We start from the raw sequence: 20,216 nt of genomic DNA, 5'->3' as shown, positions 1-20,216 counted from the left end.
TTTCTCAATCTGTTATTGTAAGGCTGTTCAAAAAGGGTTTCTTTGGGTAGTAATAAAGTCTTATGAGTTCAGACAACCTCAAGCCCGGTGTGAAGTTTTAAGTCCTGACTTTACTTTCTACCACCGATGCACTGTTAACATAGACCCTAGTAAAGTCGATATGTGACTCCTTCACCTTGAAACCCTCATTGTTTTGTGTAATATCCTGCACATTAATTGGCATACTTGTTTGATCTATTGTCAATGTATCATGTGTGTATGTGATGTATAGCGCTCTGACGCCCTACACTGGGATGAGTAGCGCTACAAGACAAACGGAAGATCGTGTTCTCTCGGAGTTAGAGCATACAACAGGTGCACATCAGTGAAACAGAGTCTAGTAGCATGTAAAGTGTAAACCAACTGCCCGAGTTTTTCTGAAGGACCCCCCTCCATTCCTTCGGGGTCGAGTCCCTGGAAGTATGCACCCACCCTCAATCGAGCCCTTGAGGCCCCATTCAGAGGCAGCGAAGCACAGCGCGACTACAATGCCCGCACCCCGGGCCAGCGTTGGGGGAGGAAGATTCAGACTCTCACAAAGGCCTTGTGGCGTGGAGGCGGCTCTGTGCTGGCCTTAAACTCGTCTGCGGACCCTTCGCAAGAGAAACTAGCAGAGCCTGTAAGCCATCTATTACAACTTGCGGATTTGGCGTCCCAGGGACACTTGAACTTCTGTAACATGAACGCCAAGTGCTTGCACAGAACTTCCAGAAGTGTGTGTGTGTGTGTGTAGAGCAGGTGCAGCGCTGCACTTTCCTAAAGTGCACCGGTGCTTTGCACTCTGTGGGCATGCAAGCTTCGGTTCATAAAAAGATCATCATAAAAACACACAGCGAGCACCATAAGTCACGCAGCCCCATCATAAGTCCCGCATCCGCCCCCCCCCCCGTGCCCCTCGTACCTGCGGGAGCTGGCTCCAGATCTGCTGCGCCGGCCGGTAGTTCTTCACCACGATACTGTCGTCGGGCTCCGGCCGCTCCGCCCGCACCGGGCTGTCGTCCAGCAGGTCGTCGTCGGACTCCTGGGTGTTGGAGCTGAGGCCCCGCTCGCGGAGCTCCTGGTACAGCCGGGGGTCTGGGGAGAGAAGGCGGGCCAGGAAGTTAAAGACGGTCTCGGAGAGGTCGCTGCTGCCCGCGCGTCCCGGGCCCTCTTCCCCCGCACTCTCGAGCGGCGGCAGGCCGAAGCCAGGGCCCTCCCTCGAGGCCCAGGCCGACCCCGAGACCGAGAAGCGGCGCAGAGCCCCCAGGAAGAGGCTCCCGGCGGCCGGGCTGGCCTCCATGGCGCGCGGCTGGTCGTCAGGGCCGGGCTCGGGCGGCTCTGGGGTCCGGGCTCGGCGGGGGGAAGGTGCCATCGATGTGTTGAATTCGACACATGCACTACAGGGGCCCGGCAGCGCGACTCCGCCAGTGAGAGCCCTCCAGCCCGCCCCTGGGGGGAGCAGAGGGCGCCTGGAAAGACAATATTTACAGGTCCCGCGTCAAAGTGCAGCCCCTGTGGAATGAGCTGGGACACGAGGGGAATCTGGCGAGTGTCAAGGGGCCTGCAAGCACTGAGCAACCCCAGCCGGGACTTAAAAGGGCTGCAGCCACCGTGCACCGGTGCAGGGGCAGCAAGTGCAGTGGCACCGAGTCACAAGGGTCCTCTGAAGTCCAATATTATCACCTCTATCGGTACTTTTCCTAGTACAACAGTGGAGACAAAGTTTTCCTGAATAAGAGGGAGTATTGTCCGCCAATCTGCAAAAAAATAATGACACAAGCTTCCCAGAATTTTATAGTAAGACTCGTTATTAACATTCCCAAATTGTACATTTTAACAGCGTTTATTTGATAGTTTAAGATATAGAATGTGGAGCCTAGGCTAGGGCCAGATCGATGTGTAAGTTGGAAGACAATTCTCCACACGGGGAAATGCAGTAACAGCGAGCATGTAAGACTCACAGAAGAATTTGTCACCAAAAGGCATGATATATACATACTCAATAAAATCAGTGACGAAAATAAGCGTGAAGTTCTGTATTATTCTCAAACAGTATCAACCAAGTAAATCGGGTTGGGTAACTCAGAGATTTTTAAATAGAAGAGTAGGGTTCCCGCCTTTGAGCTCCCCCCAAAAAACAAAAAAGGTGGGGGTCCTGGTTAGGGTGAGGCACATTTAGCCAGACTTTAAGTTCAGCAGGTAACAGGTGGTTGAAAATAAATACAGAACTACTGTGTGAAGAGAAAGAGGTCCCATACTTTGGCCCTGTCCTGTCCTCGCTTCTTGCAATGCTGCTCCTGCTCAGGGTACAAGTCCTGCAAAAAGAAGCCAGGGGACTAACCAAGTTTGACAGTATGCAACTGACATCATGGCGTGTGACATCACTGCGCATGACATCAGAAGTGGCAATGCAGGAAGTGGCATTACAACCCATACCTCAAATGGAGTGACATCACAATAAGTGACATCAGGTCTTAAAACCTCACACGTTTAGGTCTATAAGGAGTACATTTGAGGACATTACCAGAGTTAACAAATTACATTTGGCATCGGGGTTGTGCTAAAAAAGAGACAACTCAGATGCAAAGTCTGGTCCTCAATCTATACATTATTTTTTTAACTCTGCCACAAACTAATTGACATAAGAAAAGACATGGCAATAATTGTGTTCTGTTTAATTGGTTGCAAATGCAAAGTCAACATTAAAAAATATCTTACGGGGTTAAGGCACCTGCTGCTGAGAGTTCTGAGTGCCCTGTAAATCTCAGGGAATAATACAATTTGTAAAATAACTCTGGTGGTTAATGCATATGCAGCGCGATCTGTGTTTTGTCTAATCACAGTTTCAAATCAATGTAGCATAGCGGGTTAATGCGTCCCCAGCAAAGCACGTCATGTAACATGCAGGTGACATGTCTTTCTTTTATGTAGATAGGAAAGTGGGCTACTGCTTTTAACACAGAGATCCTTTTGTTACTTGCAGTTCATAAATTGTAAACACGAAGGACCTGTGACCCCTAAACATCATAACCGTCACTGTCCTATGTAACACATCTTGTACATAGATTCACACACTATTATGATTTATTTGGAATGTATAAAGTGTACATGTGATGTAAAGCGCTCCGAAACCCTTGATTAGGGTAAGTAGCACTATAAAGACATGAAACAAAATCGTGATATTTAAATTATTTGTGTAAATGTTGTAACAGATCAGTACTTCTGACAGTGCAGGCATATCTCTTATTTACAAGGTCTCAACAAAGTCAAAACCAGGTCTCTCTTCAGTACCTTTAAAGTGACACTAAGCTGTGTGCCTTTGTTACCCCTCCGTTGCATTTGCACTTAGCTGTGAGACTCCAGATAGCCCCAGCCAAGATACTCGAACAAAAAATGGCCTGAGGGTCCCTTAACTTCGACCATTGTTTAATACGCAGCTCGAATTTAAAATACCAAAACTCTCTCACCACTACCTGCACAGTGCTGCTCAGAACAAAAGCAGAGCACCTGCAGGCTCTGCTGGATGTGTACCTGTGTGTGAACATTACACCAGGACGAGTTCAGCATATTTCAGTGGTGCACAACTTCTTGACAGTCTGGACGGCGTCCACCCTGCAAAAAGAGTGGGTGGACACCGTCCACCCACTCTTGGACTTTATGCCGCTCTCTTTACATGAGTTTTGGTCTCATCTCTCAGGGTTCTACACAAATCAGAGGAGACCACTGAATTTAGATTCAGAAGATGATTGGCCAACAGAGCAGTCTGGCACCAGCTGATTGGACTCTATATCAAAGAAGAAGCAGCAATTTAACGCAGGCTGGGTTAGGGGACGGCTGCCATGTCACTGACATCTGAGGCTGTATTATTCTGCTTGTAATTCAGACCAGAACCATCTCTTTGGTATTTGGAAAAGCGTGAACTATAAGGAAGCGCGCCATTAGGACGCGGCCCCCCAGGAACCCGGCCACGCCCTCATGGTTCCTCTTCAAAGGATTGGGCGTGACTACAGCTTGAAGCACTTCCGGGGCAACATCGTGATATCACTTCCGGTCGGGCAGGCAACTGCGAGGGGAGGAGTGGGCGTAGGCCTATAGGTTATGTGATCAAGGTCGGCAACAGCTGATATGCGTTATTGGCGATATATATATATATATATATATATATATATATATATATATATATATATATATAATGTTTGAATACGGTGCTATGGGAGTTTTACTAGCCAAATCAGTAGCAGTCCTGCAAAAACAATTTAAGTGGTTCATGAATTTTGAAGCCTGAATCTAACTTCTAGTTGACTGGTGGCCTGAATCATAAGTGATTGAAAGGGCGTTGAACTTTGGAAGTAACTTCAGCGAGAAAGATAAGTGTTGAATTCACTGAGCATGACTGGGGTACCACTTCATAAGTGAGCTCCACATCCACTGAAGAGAAGTCAAACTACATAATCTGGTCACTTATGACTTAAATAAGAACACAAAGCCATTCATTATGTCACCTATTCTAAGCTGAGCCTTATGCCACAAGATACCACAGCAACCTGGAACAAGCTCCAGGACAGAAGCATGTAAGCAAGCAATGGGCATCAATGACATTTACCTACAAAAACTCCTTGCTCCATGCCATGGACTCGTCCATTTTTAAGGGACTGATCATGTAGGGGAGAGAATGTGGCCTAACGGCTAGGGCGGTCGACCTTGGAGCTGAGGAACCGGGATCGAGTCTCAGCATTGACACTCAACATTCTGTGATTCTGGGCAAATCACTTAATCTCCCCGTGCCCAACAAAAATAAATGTTTCCATCCGTAACGTAACTGGTGCTCATATAAAGCGCTCTGATGCCTTCGGGTCAAGTTTGCGCTATATAAAGCTCCACAAAAAAAAGAAAGTGCAGGGGGTGTTTGTCAATAGATCTCAGCAGTTATAAATAAACCTGCAAAGACCCCTCTTTAAACATATTTTAATTGAAATCCGGCAAACCTCAAGCACAGGAGGCCTCTGAAAACATGTTCAGAATAGGTTTAGGGCACATGATGCTTCATTATGCGGTTCAGTGCCCTAGTTACTGCAGCAGGGAAGTGTACTTTGCTGTTTGGGAAGTTAGAAAGATAAGTCTGAACATATCTCCTAAAGGCACATATGAACTTAAAAAAATTATAATAAGCAACTACATCGTGAGTCCATTTAACAATGTTTGTGTTTGAGTTGCCACATCAAATCACAATCTTACCTGGAAATGTATTGCAGATTCGGAGTTGGACATTTTTACACCACACATAGCTAGCCAAGAGGTGTGTTTCCCAGGGCAGAACTTTCTATTTGGAACCTGCTTCCAAGCACCCAAGACATACAATTCTACGTTTATGTGTTATAGTCGAGGACGGCACTGTGCATGTTAAACACGAATTTGCTACTTTGCTTGGTTCAGTTGTTCTTTCTATATAAGTTTATATTCAATTAGTATTTTTTTTTTTTAAAAGACATAAAATATTCTTTCTATATCACTTGTATCCCTCCCGTACAAGGCCACACAATCCACTAACAAACAAAACACTTCACAAGTCTTTACTGGCCATTCAAACCACCACACGCAACCCATAGATACAAATTCCAGAGCTGCATGAAAAGGGCACCCAGTTCAATATCACGCCTTGGTGAGATACCTCTGGCAGAATGCACAGTACAAATGTCCAATAACAGAATATAACAGCAACAAAAAAGACCATGCTGCTAAGCGTGAAAATCCTCAGAGGAGTGCCAGTTGGCGGGCGTTGCAGTTTACAAGTTTCTCACACACCTGTTCCTTTAACTGGTTTCCCATGGGTCACTTGTCAAGCTTCTCCTAGCCACTTACCATCCTTAAAGGAGCCTGCATGCCGCTGCATCTTCTTCTTTCCAAAGGTTCTCTGAAAAAAAATGAAATAAATAAATGGTTTGTGTTCTAACAGGTTTATTGTGAAAAGAGAAATTATGTTTCTCACAGTTTTGAGGTCCAGATGAGGGGACAGAGTTTCCTAGCGGCTACTCGGTCACACTTAATTATTATTATTATTATTATTATTATTATTATTTTAATTTTATAGAGCGCGTAGTCACCCGTAGGTATCCCAGCGCTAGAATCAAATACGACTAGCGGGTCAGCAGGGCAGGGAAGGATAATTTAAGGAAAGAGGTGGGTTTTCAGTTGCTTCCTGAACCTTAGGTAGATGGGTTCAGTTCTCAGGTAGTGAGGAAGGGCGTTCCAGAGGCGTGCGGTATGAACCGAGAAGCGCCTACCTCCTGTTCGGGCCTTCTTGACTCTAGGAGTGACGATGAGATGTTCCTGGTCGGAGCAGAGGGATCTGGGGGCTTTGCCCCATACTGTTCAGCCAAAAAAACCAAGGGGGTGATGTATATGTTGAACAGCCGGGGGGTAAGAGTGGATCCCTGTGGTACCCCAGTAAGCAGTGGTTTGGGCTCAGATGAGAAAGGTGGCATCCAGACCTGTTGTGTCCTACCAGAAAGAAATTAGGACAACCAGGCCAGGACACTGCCGCCAATGCCAATTGCGGCTAGCCTGGCAATGAGGAGAGCATGGGGAACAGGGTCGAAGGCGGCAGAGAGATCAAATAAAATCAGGACCGCTCTGCCGCCCCCATCCAGACACTCCCGAATAGACTCCGTCATCTCTACCAGCGCCGTCTCTGTGCTATAGGCCGCCCTAAAGCCAGACTGGGCTGGGTGCAGAGCATTCGAAGTCTCCACAAACCTTTCCAATTGGCGAAAGACTGCTTTCTCACATATTTTCGCCAATGCGGGCAACAAAGAGATGGGGCGATAGTTGCCTGGAACAGTAGCATCGAGGCCAGGTTTTTTTAGAAGTGGCAGAAGCATAGCCTGCTTCCATTTCCCAGGGACTTCTGCCAAAGAAAGGGAACGGGTTACTATCTGGGTGACATCCTCACAGACAATGCTGGCCACATCTGCAAGAACACGAGCAGGGCAGGGGTCTGAGGGAGAGCCCGATTTAAGGGATTGAAGAAGGAGCAGAATATCACCCTCTGCGACCGGCGAAAAGTTAATGAGCTGCTGAGTTTCATCATGGCATGGCCTGATAAAGGGTCCATCCCCAGAGCTTTCGGTCGGAAGGGCAGAGAGAAAATCCTGCTGAATCTTTGCTATTTTGTCTATAAAGAAGTTAGAGAGATCTTCGCACCATTCTGCCGAGGATGGGAGTGTAGTAGCTTCTGCTACCGGGGATACAAAACTTTTTACAATTGAGAAAATGTCCTTACTGTTGTTTTCCGCTTTGGCAATTGTCCCAGCATAGTAAGACCCTTTAGTAAGACCCTTTAGCAATTTTAATGGCGGCATAGTAGCTTTTTTGGGCTGCACGTAGGGCAGCCTTATGCGTTGAGACAGTATCCCCGCCTCCAAATTCGTTCCAACTTCTTACAGCCCAATTTTAGCTCCCTCAACTCGGGTGAAAACCAGGGTTGAGAGGGGCTGAGCCGTACCCTAGATACAGTGGTGTGTTTAGGGGACGCATTCGCCGCTTGTAGCACCCTTTCATTAAAGATATCAATCGCCTTTTCTAGCTCAGGGGAATGCTTCATACCAGTTTTTTGTAGCTCCTGGCCGAACATATCCAGGTTAATCCGTTGGGGATGGCCAGCAGGAAGTGCCAAGACGGGTCTGCCTACATTATCCACCTCCCAAGAGAATCTAACGAGCCCATGATCCGACCAGGTGACCAGGTGACCTCTTCGACGCCTAATACCTTAATAGGAAAGTTAGAGCATACTAAATCCAGAAGATGGCCTCCGGCGAGAGTCGAGGAAGTCACCCATTGTTTAAGCTGTGCCACATCAAAAACTTCCCCCAGTCGGCGCGTTTCCACGGTTTCGATATCATCTACGTGGAAGTTGAAATCACCAACCAGAAGGAATTTAGGAAAACTCAGGGCCCGTGGCACTATACATTCCTCCAAGGTTTCTATAAAATGGCTGGAATAGCCTGGAGATCTATAAATCAGGGATCCTCCTAGAGTAAAATGGGGACTGATAATAAGAGAAAAGTGGAGAGCTTCCCCTGCCACCCCTACCGCTAATTGCTCAATGGAAAAGCACCATTCTTCCTTAAAAATCACCGCTACACCTCCCCCTCTCCCTAAGGGTCTGTCAGCTCTTACAACTTTGAAACCTCTGGGGACAGCAAGTTCAATAGTCGGGCCACACGAATCAGTGAGCCACGTCTCAGTGATAAAAAGAAGCTCAAACTGGCCATCCACCAGCGTATCAAAGATGTCGGCTGCATGTTTCACCATAGATCTAGCATTAATTAGGCCGGCCCTAATTGTTGTATGGGCTCTATCCGCATCTGAACGCGAGGATAGAGAGGGCTGGAGAAAATGCGACAGGCTTGAGTAAACTATGCAGTGCATAATGTGGCTTTCTCATCCACTTTGTTTTAGCATTTTAACCCACGCTGATGCCAAAAGAATCCCAACTATAAGTATGTAAAATACATAGGGTTCTTAAGAAGAAGAAGAAACAACTTCCATTCAGCAGTTCCTATTGAAAATGCTATTTACCATAAAGTAATTATTTTGTCGTTCACCAAAACACAATAACGCCATTATATTAACACTGTCCTTGCTGCCTCACAAGGTTAAATAATGTGTGCAAAACACAGCCTGTGTCCTGCAAAACACTAGCAACAAGTACACATTATTGTAATAAGAGGTGCATCCCTTATTTCTTGCCTATGCCAAATGGAAGCGTTTCTTTGAAACAAGAAACATCCCTGCACAACTGCACTGCACATTTCATATTTATTGTCCAAGTGTGTCATGAAAGGGCAATTTAATATTCAAGATGACAGAACACAAAATAGATGAAAGCATTTGAGATTCTTCTAAACTCCGAAGCCTTGAAATAATCGCCGCTTTGAGCCGTCTGTGATGAAACCATGAATTTACATGGAAGGTGAAACAAAACATTTTTATGGCTATGAAGCTGTTGGATTTTCCATATGGTTTGATTTACATTTTAAAATTCTGGGCTTTATTTCCTGCTGCAGAAAAAAAACCTTCCTCGAGTGATCTATTGTGGATATTAACGCTATCTTGGCTAAGGGCTTACCTCTTTACTTTCTAAAGTGAGCAATCAAGTGATGAAAGAGGACTAGTTAACTTTTACAAAGTGTGGGTAGCTGTGAGACACTCACTGAACACTATTAACATATTTTGATTTATTACAGACAGTAATCAAAATACCATACTACTTTTAGGCTGCACCTTGAATCAACCCTGTACAAACCATGCATTACTATCCAGGCAGATTCTTATATGACCATCCAAAAAGCACTTTGGTGCCTTGTCGGGAGTAGGAAAGCGCTATACAAATTATACAGTACAATACGTTTTCTTTTGTTGAAATCTACAAGTAACACAGCAAATGAAGAATTTTGTTACACATGTAGCAAACAGGTAGTTACACAAAAAACGACTATGGTCACAGAAACACCGTCTGCATATAGGCTACATTATGCAGAAAGGCACCGTCAATTATGCAGCATATTTGCCTGCATTACGAGGAATGGCAAAGACTGTAGCATAGAATGCAAGTTAAAAAGTTTTCCAAATTTTATATGCATGCTACCCAAGTTTTAATGTATTTTAACATGGACATTGATAAAAACCACAGTCCAAAACTTTAATGTTTTAAGCCACTGTGCCTCAGATGATATAGAAACACCTTTTTAGGTCGCACCCGGCTCCCTTCCTGCTGCCCCCTACAAACACCTTTCCATATTTTAAGACAAGCTTATGTGACACCACAAGCTGTATGGTTGCAAAATACCTATTGAGGCCTTACTTAGAAATGACAGGGGATTAGAGCCTGTCCATTGCTTTACATTGGTTGGATGTACTTTCACTCTCTTTTGCTTCTTAAACAGCTGCTTTCTTTGTCCATCTTGTGTTTGTCAGGCCACTAGAGTATAGCCTGTTTACCATCCTCTTGAGGGCTTGTGTACATCCACTGCACACTTTAGGCAACAATTTATTTTCTTTTGGGTTAAGCACTCTATTAGAGTGCATGTGTTTTCCAGCTATCTCACTCTTGCGTTTGTCTCCTCCCTCTCTCACCCTGTGTTTGTTTTCTTTCTCTCTTGCAGCAGCTTTCTCTCGTGTTCTTCTCCCTCTGTCGCCCCAATGTTTGTCTCAATTCTGTGTTTCTCGCCACTCCCACATGTTGCTCTCTCCCTCTTGCTGCCCTCCCATTGCCTAGTCCATAGAGCAGTCACCCTGCACCCTCTCCTCCATTCCCTCCAAGCCATTCTTTTAAGAAAAAAAGATATATACATATTTATGGAGGGCTAGGTGGCAAATTGCTGCCAGCACTCCACAAAAGCGCTTTCATATTGGCCGATCTATGTGATGCCTGCCATCTCAAATGTTCAAGTAAAACAATTTAACAAAAAGAAGAAGAAAATGGCACCTTGAGAATGGCTCGACCACCAACAGATGCTGCTTCATCATGCTTTATGTTTTTTACGATACTAAACTGCATCAGCAAATAGCATTGGCAAAAGCCAGTAGGTCTAAAAGGTGAGGCCGATTGGCTTGGGAAGTGCTTGTTGTACATTACTGCCAAGAGCAGGCCTGGGCGGAGTCTGCGGGACTCTGCAAACTGGCCCAAAAACTCCATCGGACTACGTGGAGTTCCGCAAGCAACGAAGTGTATTAGGTCACGCCAATTTTTAGCGATGGGTGTTTGTCCTACGCTGGAAAATCAGCGTGAACGGCACCATGCATTGCGCAAGAGGGCGCTGCGTCTTTCTGCCACTCAAGTAGATGTTCTACTCGAGCGGCAGCTTCCTCAACGTGAATTGAAGGTTCCTCATTGCGAGAGGTAGCGGGCATCTGTGACCGCCCGCATTGTCAAATCTCGCATGGAGGTGGTCTGGAGTAAGATTTTCCTCGCTCGCGCTCGCCAACTTAACGTTGGCGAGCAAGGAAAAAACTCCTCTCCTCGGAAATGGCACGCTATGTGGAAGTCGGAGTGGGAAAACCTCTTTGTGTGATTGCTTCTGGCACATAACGTTTTTTTTTAGAATCTGTGGAATGATCCAGAGCAGATGTTGGTTTTCTTTTTCTGTCTGCTCGTTATTTTTTACATTGTAATTGGATATTGTGAATGTTTTTATTATTCAAACAATACATGGTCTTCTTCTAGAAGTTTATGGACTGTGATTTTTTTGATCAGTCCTATAAGCTACTTCTGTGGGCTCTTTTTGGCATGTTTTATAAATGTGACATAGGGCCCAAACTGACCGGTCCTGGATGGTAGGTATCTGCACCTTCTTTAACCAGCCCGTCCAACTCACTGGGCTCGATTTAATAGTACTACAGCCCTATTCACTGGCTGCTTTCATGAGTCTGACACACTCACTGCACCCTCTCTCACCAATCCTATAATCTATGGGACTGGGCTGTCACTGACCAGTTGTATACCCTATTAGGCTTGGCACTCTCTGGCCAATCCTATAAGCTAGTATGGTGGGTCTTGTTTGATCGCACCTATAACCTCTGAGACTGGGTCCTCTTGAACCAGTCCTATAAGTTGTATCAAGCCCTCTTTGATCCTTTCTGTAAACTATGATGTCGGGTCCTGTGTGATCACTCTTATAGGCTGTACTAAAGTGCGTGCTTTGACCACTACGACAAGCCACACCAGTGGTTTGGTGTCCTTTTAACCAGGCTGCGGAGTTGAGACGTGTCCTGCTACACAGGCTGTGGCATTTATCAAAGACATGCATTCTTACATCTATTTTGCAAATGGCGCTACACACGAGGCCGGTTCTGCCACAAATCTGGGGCCAAGGTTGCACATCAATTTTTTTCCCTCTTAGTATAACAGGTATCTCTACAATTATTTCCGGTTTCGTAGCCTTGAAAATCTCACCTCTGGCCGCTTTCCAGCTTTGTGAGACGGCTGATTTAACAACTGCAGCAAACTCAGAAGATGTCGGCAATCATATTTGTCAACACATTTGTTAAACTGTGTGTTGTTTTTTTAGGATAGAAGATTTTTTTGTTCTCTTTCTCTCATACGTCTCTATGACTTTTTTTGTACAGGTTGCAAGCGATTCATCTGCAGTGATGACCTATTGTAAATGCTGACGCTTTGAGTGTGAAGGAGAGGACATATTTTTATGTGCGGTAAAGTCACCAATTTACACATACTCGTTGAGCTACTGATAAAGGATCCGATTTTTTAATATAACCTATTTCACTGTAGTGGTTTTCTTTTCATAAACAACCAACAAACCTCACAACATAGTTAATAAAATAAAATTTAAAACACACAAAACTCAGCGCATCAGCATGCTGCCCTAAATATGTCCTCAACTTTAATTGTACTGGAAATGCTCAAGATAATGTCTACACCCCAAAAAACATCCTAAATGGGAGTCTCTAGAAGGGCTTTCCCAGGACTACAACGCACCTATGAAAGGCCAGAGACCTTCATCCATGGGGGCCACACTTCTTTGGTTGCCTTTGGTACCGTTTACCACTCTCTCAACTGCTTTTCAAACATCCATGCCACTGCAATATATTTTCACATCTGAGGCCTCCTGGCTACCCCATTTTTGCACGATGTCCTTACCCACAACCAATAAATGCAATGTTGTCAATGTCTTGAGGTGTCTTGGCTGCACTTGGAGACCCACCATGGCCGCTCTTGGCAATGAAGTCAAATCCTACTTTAAACATTTTAAAGCACGCCTGTGACCCCAATAAAAAAGTATGCATCATTGTGCGGCCTTTGTCACATGTAGCATTCTTGTACAGCTCCAAAACACTGAAGGCAGGGTGCTCTTCCTGCTGCGTAGAGTTTGGGTGGGTTGAAGAATATCCTCTGGACAAGCCAGAAGTAGGCCTTAATAACTACTGCTCTTGGGTGCATAAGGGCCTTTTATCAATGATGTCACAGTGGTGGTGCTTTATCACACCATTAGCACCACAACCACCTCTGGTTTGATGCTGAGGGCTAGTAGGAAGGGCAAGGAGTGCAAAATACAGAAAGTAAGTACATTTTTAGTATCTGCTTTTGCATTTATGACCCCGGAGGGCCAAGGCCAGGACTAGCAATGGTGGTGCAAGAGGTATACAACTGCAAGCCAAGGGTAGCAATAGACACTGCTAATTTACATCAATGTCTCTGTGCAATGGTCACACCTGCAGTCAGTCAAAGCTGCAAATCTCAAGGCATAAGAGCAAGGTCTAGGGGTAAGCTTCAAAGTCATGTTTGGTTATGCACTTACGGCACAGTAATTCTGAGTAGCAGCACAAGATGGAAGGTAAGGCCAAAAGGCATGGAATGAGAGGGATTATCAAGGATCTTATAGACAGTAACTTAAGGTATATAAAAATTTTGACAAAATAGGCATGCTTATATTTCAACACCATTTCAACACAAGAACTGCTAAAGATAACATTTCACTGACCGATGACCGTTTTAAACCCAAAACATTGTATTAACTTATTATAATCTTACAATACATATATCCCACATGTATTTTATATGTTTGATCCTAGCTCCAGCAAACTCCATTATGCAAAATTGCATATTTCTATGCCACCTTGGAACCTATGTATACGTGGTGGTCTGCTCACCATTGGGTCTGGTATCATCTACATAAAACCGGAAAAATAAAGAAATAAAGAAGTGAGCAAGTGATAAGAATGTCAGAATGCCTCGGAGCATATTAAAGAGAAGAACAATGGATTGTGTGTTGCTATAAACGTTCTTGCCAGGAAAATATGAAGTATTACTCGAATATCCAGAAAGGTAAAGATATGCGTCACCTGCAGTAAGTGGAAATCATCTGCTCTCTTGCAATTGTAACACTGACAAACAATACAAAGAACATAACCCTACACTTCAACAAATAACGTAGTGAACTATGTTTTTTGTGCTTCGTGTAATAATTTCTGTATTTTTTTTATAATCATGACGTCATTTTACCTTCTAGGACCTCTAGACTGATTCTCGGTGCTAGCCGAGCTTACCTTTCAGTTGGCAAGTTTACATCGACCCTAAAGTGTCTCCTGCAAGTGGAATTCCTACTGCCCCTCACTGACCCATGTTGAATATTTACATTTTAGTTGAGTTTGTTGTTAGAGCTAAGTGGTACAAATATTGTTTGTTTTCAGTGTTAATCAATCACTTTATGTCTTACCTTAATTACTGTAGTACACTTGGACTTTAACCATCTAATCGTTCATGCTATGTGGGGTTACTGTCCCTGTGGACACTATTTCTGTTTGAAATGTTGTTGCCGTTAAATACATAACTAAGTGAATAAACGTTTGAAACTTTTTGGGGTTTTACAAGTTTCAAAGATTTAGTTCTTTGTTTACCTTGTATGTGTTCTAATCTCCTTCAGAAAGCATAATAGTAAAGTATCTCTCCCTGTACTGAAAAAGTGAGATACATCAAAATTTTACCAACGTATTTACACACTTACACTATGCTCTGGGCCAGATCCCTCAGGAACTCGGATGGCGAGGGTTCTAGCGGGGCATTACCAAGAGGAGATTGCATCCAGAAAAAAACATAAGGGTTGCTCCCATGAGAGGAAGTGACCAATAGCCTCTCAAAAATCCTTATCCCCAATTTCGGTTGACCAAGGAACGCTTCTCCACAAATAGGACAAAGGGTGGATGAAGATGATATTAAATCCCTCACTGCTCGGCCAGACCGCTGTTCCTGCGAGGCACTTGTGAATGAGGCATAGCTACTAGAAGAGTGTGGCCACCAAGCATGCATGGTTGACTGAAGGTAACAGAGGTAGTGCTGTGTTAAGATTATGGCCACATGGTATGCTTAGAATCTTCAAGAGTGAATGAAACACGGCCAAGTCTTTCTGGGGGTTAGAAAGGTGGGTGAGTCTCCAAAAGGGATATGGTCAAAGAGTAACCAGGAATCCTTTCCAAGCAGTGTAGCCTATATACCTAAGGGATTAGCTTAAAACACAAACTAAAATCCTATGCTTCCCACAGTGAGCCACCCAGGCAGTATTTTTGAGGCATGAGCATGAGCTTTCTGTTATTGCATCAAGACATATCACACAATAACAGACGTGCCTAAAACAAGCCAGAGGGATTGGCTTTGCCAATGCTTGTTAGCAGGTGTCAGATAAAGAAACAACAATAGTTTTGTTGTGAATAATATAAAATGAAAATGTTTCAATTCTGAAAATATGATACAGCGAATTAAACATTACTACGGTCTGTGGAAGGGATTGAGGTAATCAGAGGCCCTCAATCTCTCTTGTTCTCCCCTTCACAACACATTTTCCTCTGCAGTGTTTCTGTTAGATACTTATTATATCCTTTTCTACCCACATCTTTATGCAATACTCCATCTCCACATCTCACACCTCATCAGCACCCTCTGTTCACTCACTCCTTCTCTAGTTATTTTCTTGCATCTCATTCACGTCACCGTCCCCCTCACTAAGGGGCACATTACGATCGTGGTTTTCCCGCATCCTCCGGGCCGGCAGAAGCCACCGCCGGCCCGGAGGATGCAGGAAAACTGCTGGGGATGCACAAAAGACCCACTGCCAAATTAAGATGGCGGTGGGTCTCAAAATCGGTCCGCAGCTTTTCCGCCGCGGTCGCCTTCCGACCGCAGCGGAAAAGCTCTAACATGGCTGGCGGTGTCTATCAGACACCGCCAGCCATATTAGGATGGCGGAAAACAGATGCCTTTCCGCAGTGGATTTTCCGCCGTGGAAAGGCATACGGTGATTTATTTGGGGGCCCGTTGCGGGCCCCTAGGGTGATTGGGGGGGGGATGCACATGGGGGGTACCTATGGTACCCCCCCTGCATTTGCGTGCACGAAGCGGCAGGCACCACGCGGTGCCTGCCGCTTTGTGCATGCAAATGCTAAGCATGCATATTCAACCTTGCGGCGGGTGCTGCTTCAAGCAGCACCCACCGCAATGTTAAATATTGAGGATGTGACCACCAGGCTGGCGGTCACATCCTAATTGCACTGGAGGGACCGCCGCTGCCCCTGCGGACGGTCCCTCCTCCTCTAGGGTGGCGGACGGACGCAGGTCCGTCCGCCATCCTAATGAGCCCCTAAGGGAAATTAAATACCCCCCAGTTTTGTGATGTATTTACTATGGGTACTGTATCGATCCCCCTATTTCTGACCCTTGTCTGGTTAATAATTAACTAGCAGCCATTCAACTGCACAAAAACCCGTTATCTGATTAGCCATACAACGGCACAGAAGCCCGTTATCTGATTAGGTCATAGCGCATGCCATCTCATTAGGCAAGCACTATTTCTCCAGCCCCCTAATAGGCATACGGAGTTCTCAAAACAAATCAAACCTACAGCGACCTGGGAAATCCCCGCAGCCATTGTTTTGATTTAGCCGAGAACTTCAGTAAAGAATGTGCGAACGAGCAGTTCTTATGACATCCTTATTGACGTATTTATGTCCATCCTTACGTCAATCTCGGCACCTTTCAGGTATAAATAATACCGACATTGCCTTAAGCAAACACACGAGGTGGTGACAAGATTGGAGCAGCGAGACTTGCCGAGGAGCTCAGCAGACAGCGAAGCCCACAGACGCTGCCCCTCCTTTCTGACGCGCTGAGAAAGAGACGCTGCCTTTTCTCCTGCCGAGAAATCCAGCTCCGGCGCTTCCAGCCGCCCTTGCAGGCAGCTGGGATATCAAGCCCTGAGATAGAGATACCAGCCCTCCAGCCTTCTAAATCCCAGGTACTGAACTGAATAACCCCTTGCAGAGAATTCTTGAAGCAGATCCTTGGCAAAGCCAACTTAACTTAAACTGCTACTTATCTACTCCCGCCCACGTATTAGGCTTAGGTCAGGTACATTGGGGTAGGCGTAGTTAGAAGCACCAGTTGAGTACGATTAGTCAATGTATATATGTATGTATCTATTTTATCCATTTTAAGTATCATATGGCTAAGAAACCATATCAATGCTTTTACAGTATTATTTTATAATTCTGTTTTTACTGTATGCACTTTACTTAACAATAAGTATTGCAATAATAGCGATTCATTTCTCTTGTATGAGAAAAGAGACTGATCAATAAATAACATCTTTTATTGAACACGCCCATCTCTTCATTTTCTCTACAATCTGGTGAAACTAAGAATGCACTGAACTGACTGAGTAAAATAAGTTGTCTTTTGTTTTCACACGACTCTAGAGATATACTCTTGATTAGGGGAGAGCAAAGTTGTCATGTTCTATGGTTGTCAGAAACTAAATCCCTTCTTGTCTATCCAGGGAGGTTAAACTCCTCCTTGTCTATTCGAGAAAGTTTCTAGTGAACTCTGAGCTAGCTGGCAAACACTAAACTTTAAGTCTAATATCGTCAGTAGAAGACCTAGTTAACCTCTGTCCTACGTCTATACTATTGAAGATATTATTCCAATGCGCAGAGCCTATTGGGATAATAGGAACTATACTACATGGCGCCCAACGGTTTGGATAGGCGATAAATCTAACGTAAGACATTTTCCCCATAATACTCCAAAGACGTCTGGAGTGGGTGAAAGGTTATATCCGCCAAACTTCGTAGGAGGAGACTCCTATGTATGGTTCTTGGTTTATTCAACGTTGAAGGATACACTGTTCCAAAATATTGTGCATCTAATCTTTGTTTCCATAGAAACCTGATCTGCAAATAAACAAAATCTTCTTGTCAGTAAAATGTCAGACAATGAAGTAGAAAGAGAGACAGCTAGAATAGCAGCTCAACTCCTAGCGGATGACAATAGTCTCCTACACCAAGACCCGGATGCAATACTCATCCCGGTCAACATAAGAAAATCTATAACTTTAAAACTTATAGAAAATGGGCTGACACCGAGAGGTGGTACAGTCATATTCGTAATTGAGGCACACGAATATCGGCAGACAGAGGTATTCTATTCATGGATAAACTTTCCAGCAGCAAACGCTGTAACAAAGGACTTCCACTATTATAAAATAGAGGAACCTCCTAATGAGTACGCTCCTTTCGAGGAGGTGGAAATACCACTCAAATACCAAGAGCACCTGCTCTGGTTTAATGCCGCCCTAAAACATAATAATCACATCACCAGGCTCGGTCCACTAGGTAGACCAGGAGCAACGTGGCCGGTCCTGGCCGGATACACACCACATCCAGACATTGAAGAAATGCCTGCACCAGATCTTTTAGCACAGCTAAAACAATTAATTAAAATACATAGACAATTAGTCCAATATTTAATGCGGACTTCAACAGTCCAACCATCGATTAAATTTCCACAGCTGATCCCTCATCAGGGGAACACAAATAAAATTACACCACAGAACATACAGTCCTGTCTAGGTAAAGTACCCGCAAAACGGGAACAAATTCCATTCTGGTTAGCACAAAAAATCACTCAAATAGAGGCAGTGTTCCCTGATACCACCTCTGTTGAGAAACACAGAATTCTGACTATCTGTCTTCCAATGGGAATCGCACCACATGTGGAGGACTGTGACACTTGGGGTACAGTCTTTGCTTCCATTTACACAAAAACACATGGTGTCCCATCCATGTCAGTAATACCAGATATGCTAAAACAAATTCAAGATGAATACGGTCCAGAACCTGCTTTAACTCTTGGTATGAAACTACTAAAATACTTCAAGCAGGTCTCAGCAATATTATTAGCCAATATAAAGGGAGAAGCAGCAAATGTGGCGATCCGCCAGAGGTTGAAAGAGACAAATATAGCAGATCAACCATTTGAAATTGCCAGAATCATAGAAAAATCCTATGAAGAACTAGGAAGAGATAGTTTGGGTGGAATACCTGTAAAACCCCAACTTATTGAAAGTCCTGAAAAGGTGTTTATTAAAAATAATCTAAACGATCAAAAGAAGATCTGGGATGGAAATAAACAATCCACTCCCAAAGAAAAAAGATTCCAGTCCAGAGGAAGGTCTCCTCGGCGGAGAGAAAGATCTCCGGACCAAGGACGCAAGTCTCCCCAAGGGAGCCCTCTGTGAAAAAATACAACCTTAGAAATAGGGATAATATAAAAAAACCTGATAGATATCAAGATATTGATACACGTCCCTCTCGATCTTTTCAGACTTCCTCGCAGAAATCGGAAAGAAGAGGACGGTCAGAACACAGGGAAGAGCACGTCAAGTCCAAAGACAAGGAACCTGCTCATCAAAATAAAAAATTACAGTTTCCAAAAAAGAAGGTAGCCAGTATTAAAGTAATCAACCATGCCGAGAATACTGAGGACACAGCTGAAAAACGGAGAATGGGCTCAGACAATGCTAGACAGCGCAGCAGAAGTGAGCATAGCTCGCAAGATCCTTATGAATCATCTGGAGACAGTGGACACGAATGAATACATTCAGGTGGAAACTGCAGATACCAGAGTTAGCAAACCTCATAAAATATATGAAATAACATTGCGTATAGAGGGGGATAAGACTAGGAAAATAAGGGGTCTCTTTTGGGATAATCTCTCCAAGGGCTATGACATCCTTCTAGCTGAAAGAGACTGGCCACCAGAGTTTGTCAGGGAGTGCCCTCATGGCGAAGAAATAATTATGCCTGCCTTCTCATATCAGATTCCAATTCATAAAAAATATACACTTGCAAAAAAGTGGGCAGTAGCCCAAGCTCCTGCATTATATAAAAACCATGTGGGATGGGATGAGGACTCTCCTCCTCACAAAATCCAGTTAAAATCACAACCTACTGCACAGAGGCAGTACCCAATTAAGCAAGAAGCTAAAAAACAGGTAAAAGAGATCCTAGATCAACTTGAATACCAGGGGGTGATTGAAACTTGCACCTCACAAATGAATAATCCTTTGTTTCCTGTCTCCAAACCAGATAATTCATATCGTCTTGTTTTGGACTACAGACACCTTAACTCATGTTGCAAAACCTTTGCAGTACAAAACTCGCATAGTGCTGCACTAATGAATAACATAGTGCGCAAAAAATACAAAACAACATTAGACATCTCTAATGGATTCTTCTGTCAAAATATAGCACCAGAGAGCAGATATTTGACCGCGTTCTCAATAAATGGCGCGCAAAAATTTTTCTGTCGTTTGCCCCAGGGGTTCAAGAACAGCCCAGGATTATTCTCAGCA

At 44.4% G+C, this 20,216-nt stretch overlaps 1 protein-coding gene across 2 annotated transcripts in view; it reads right to left on the bottom strand.

The window, feature by feature from the left end:
• The window catches only part of LOC144754550 (rho guanine nucleotide exchange factor 16-like), a 292,302-nt gene that overhangs the window by 157,227 nt on the left and 114,859 nt on the right, over positions 1–20,216 (bottom strand). For both annotated transcript variants that reach the window (XM_078642482.1, XM_078642481.1), the window contains exons 3-4: positions 5,878–5,929; positions 941–1,113 (exon numbers count right to left, since the gene is read on the bottom strand). In XM_078642482.1, the coding sequence (XP_078498608.1) occupies positions 941–1,113; positions 5,878–5,929 (225 nt within the window). The remainder of the gene's footprint in view (positions 1–940; positions 1,114–5,877; positions 5,930–20,216) is intronic.

Source organism: Lissotriton helveticus, chromosome 5_1, assembly GCF_964261635.1.
Source record: "Lissotriton helveticus chromosome 5_1, aLisHel1.1, whole genome shotgun sequence".
In the NCBI taxonomy this organism is placed as follows: domain Eukaryota; kingdom Metazoa; phylum Chordata; class Amphibia; order Caudata; family Salamandridae; genus Lissotriton; species Lissotriton helveticus.
Note: the sequence above shows the minus strand (reverse complement) of the source record. Positions and strands in the feature narration are given on the sequence as shown.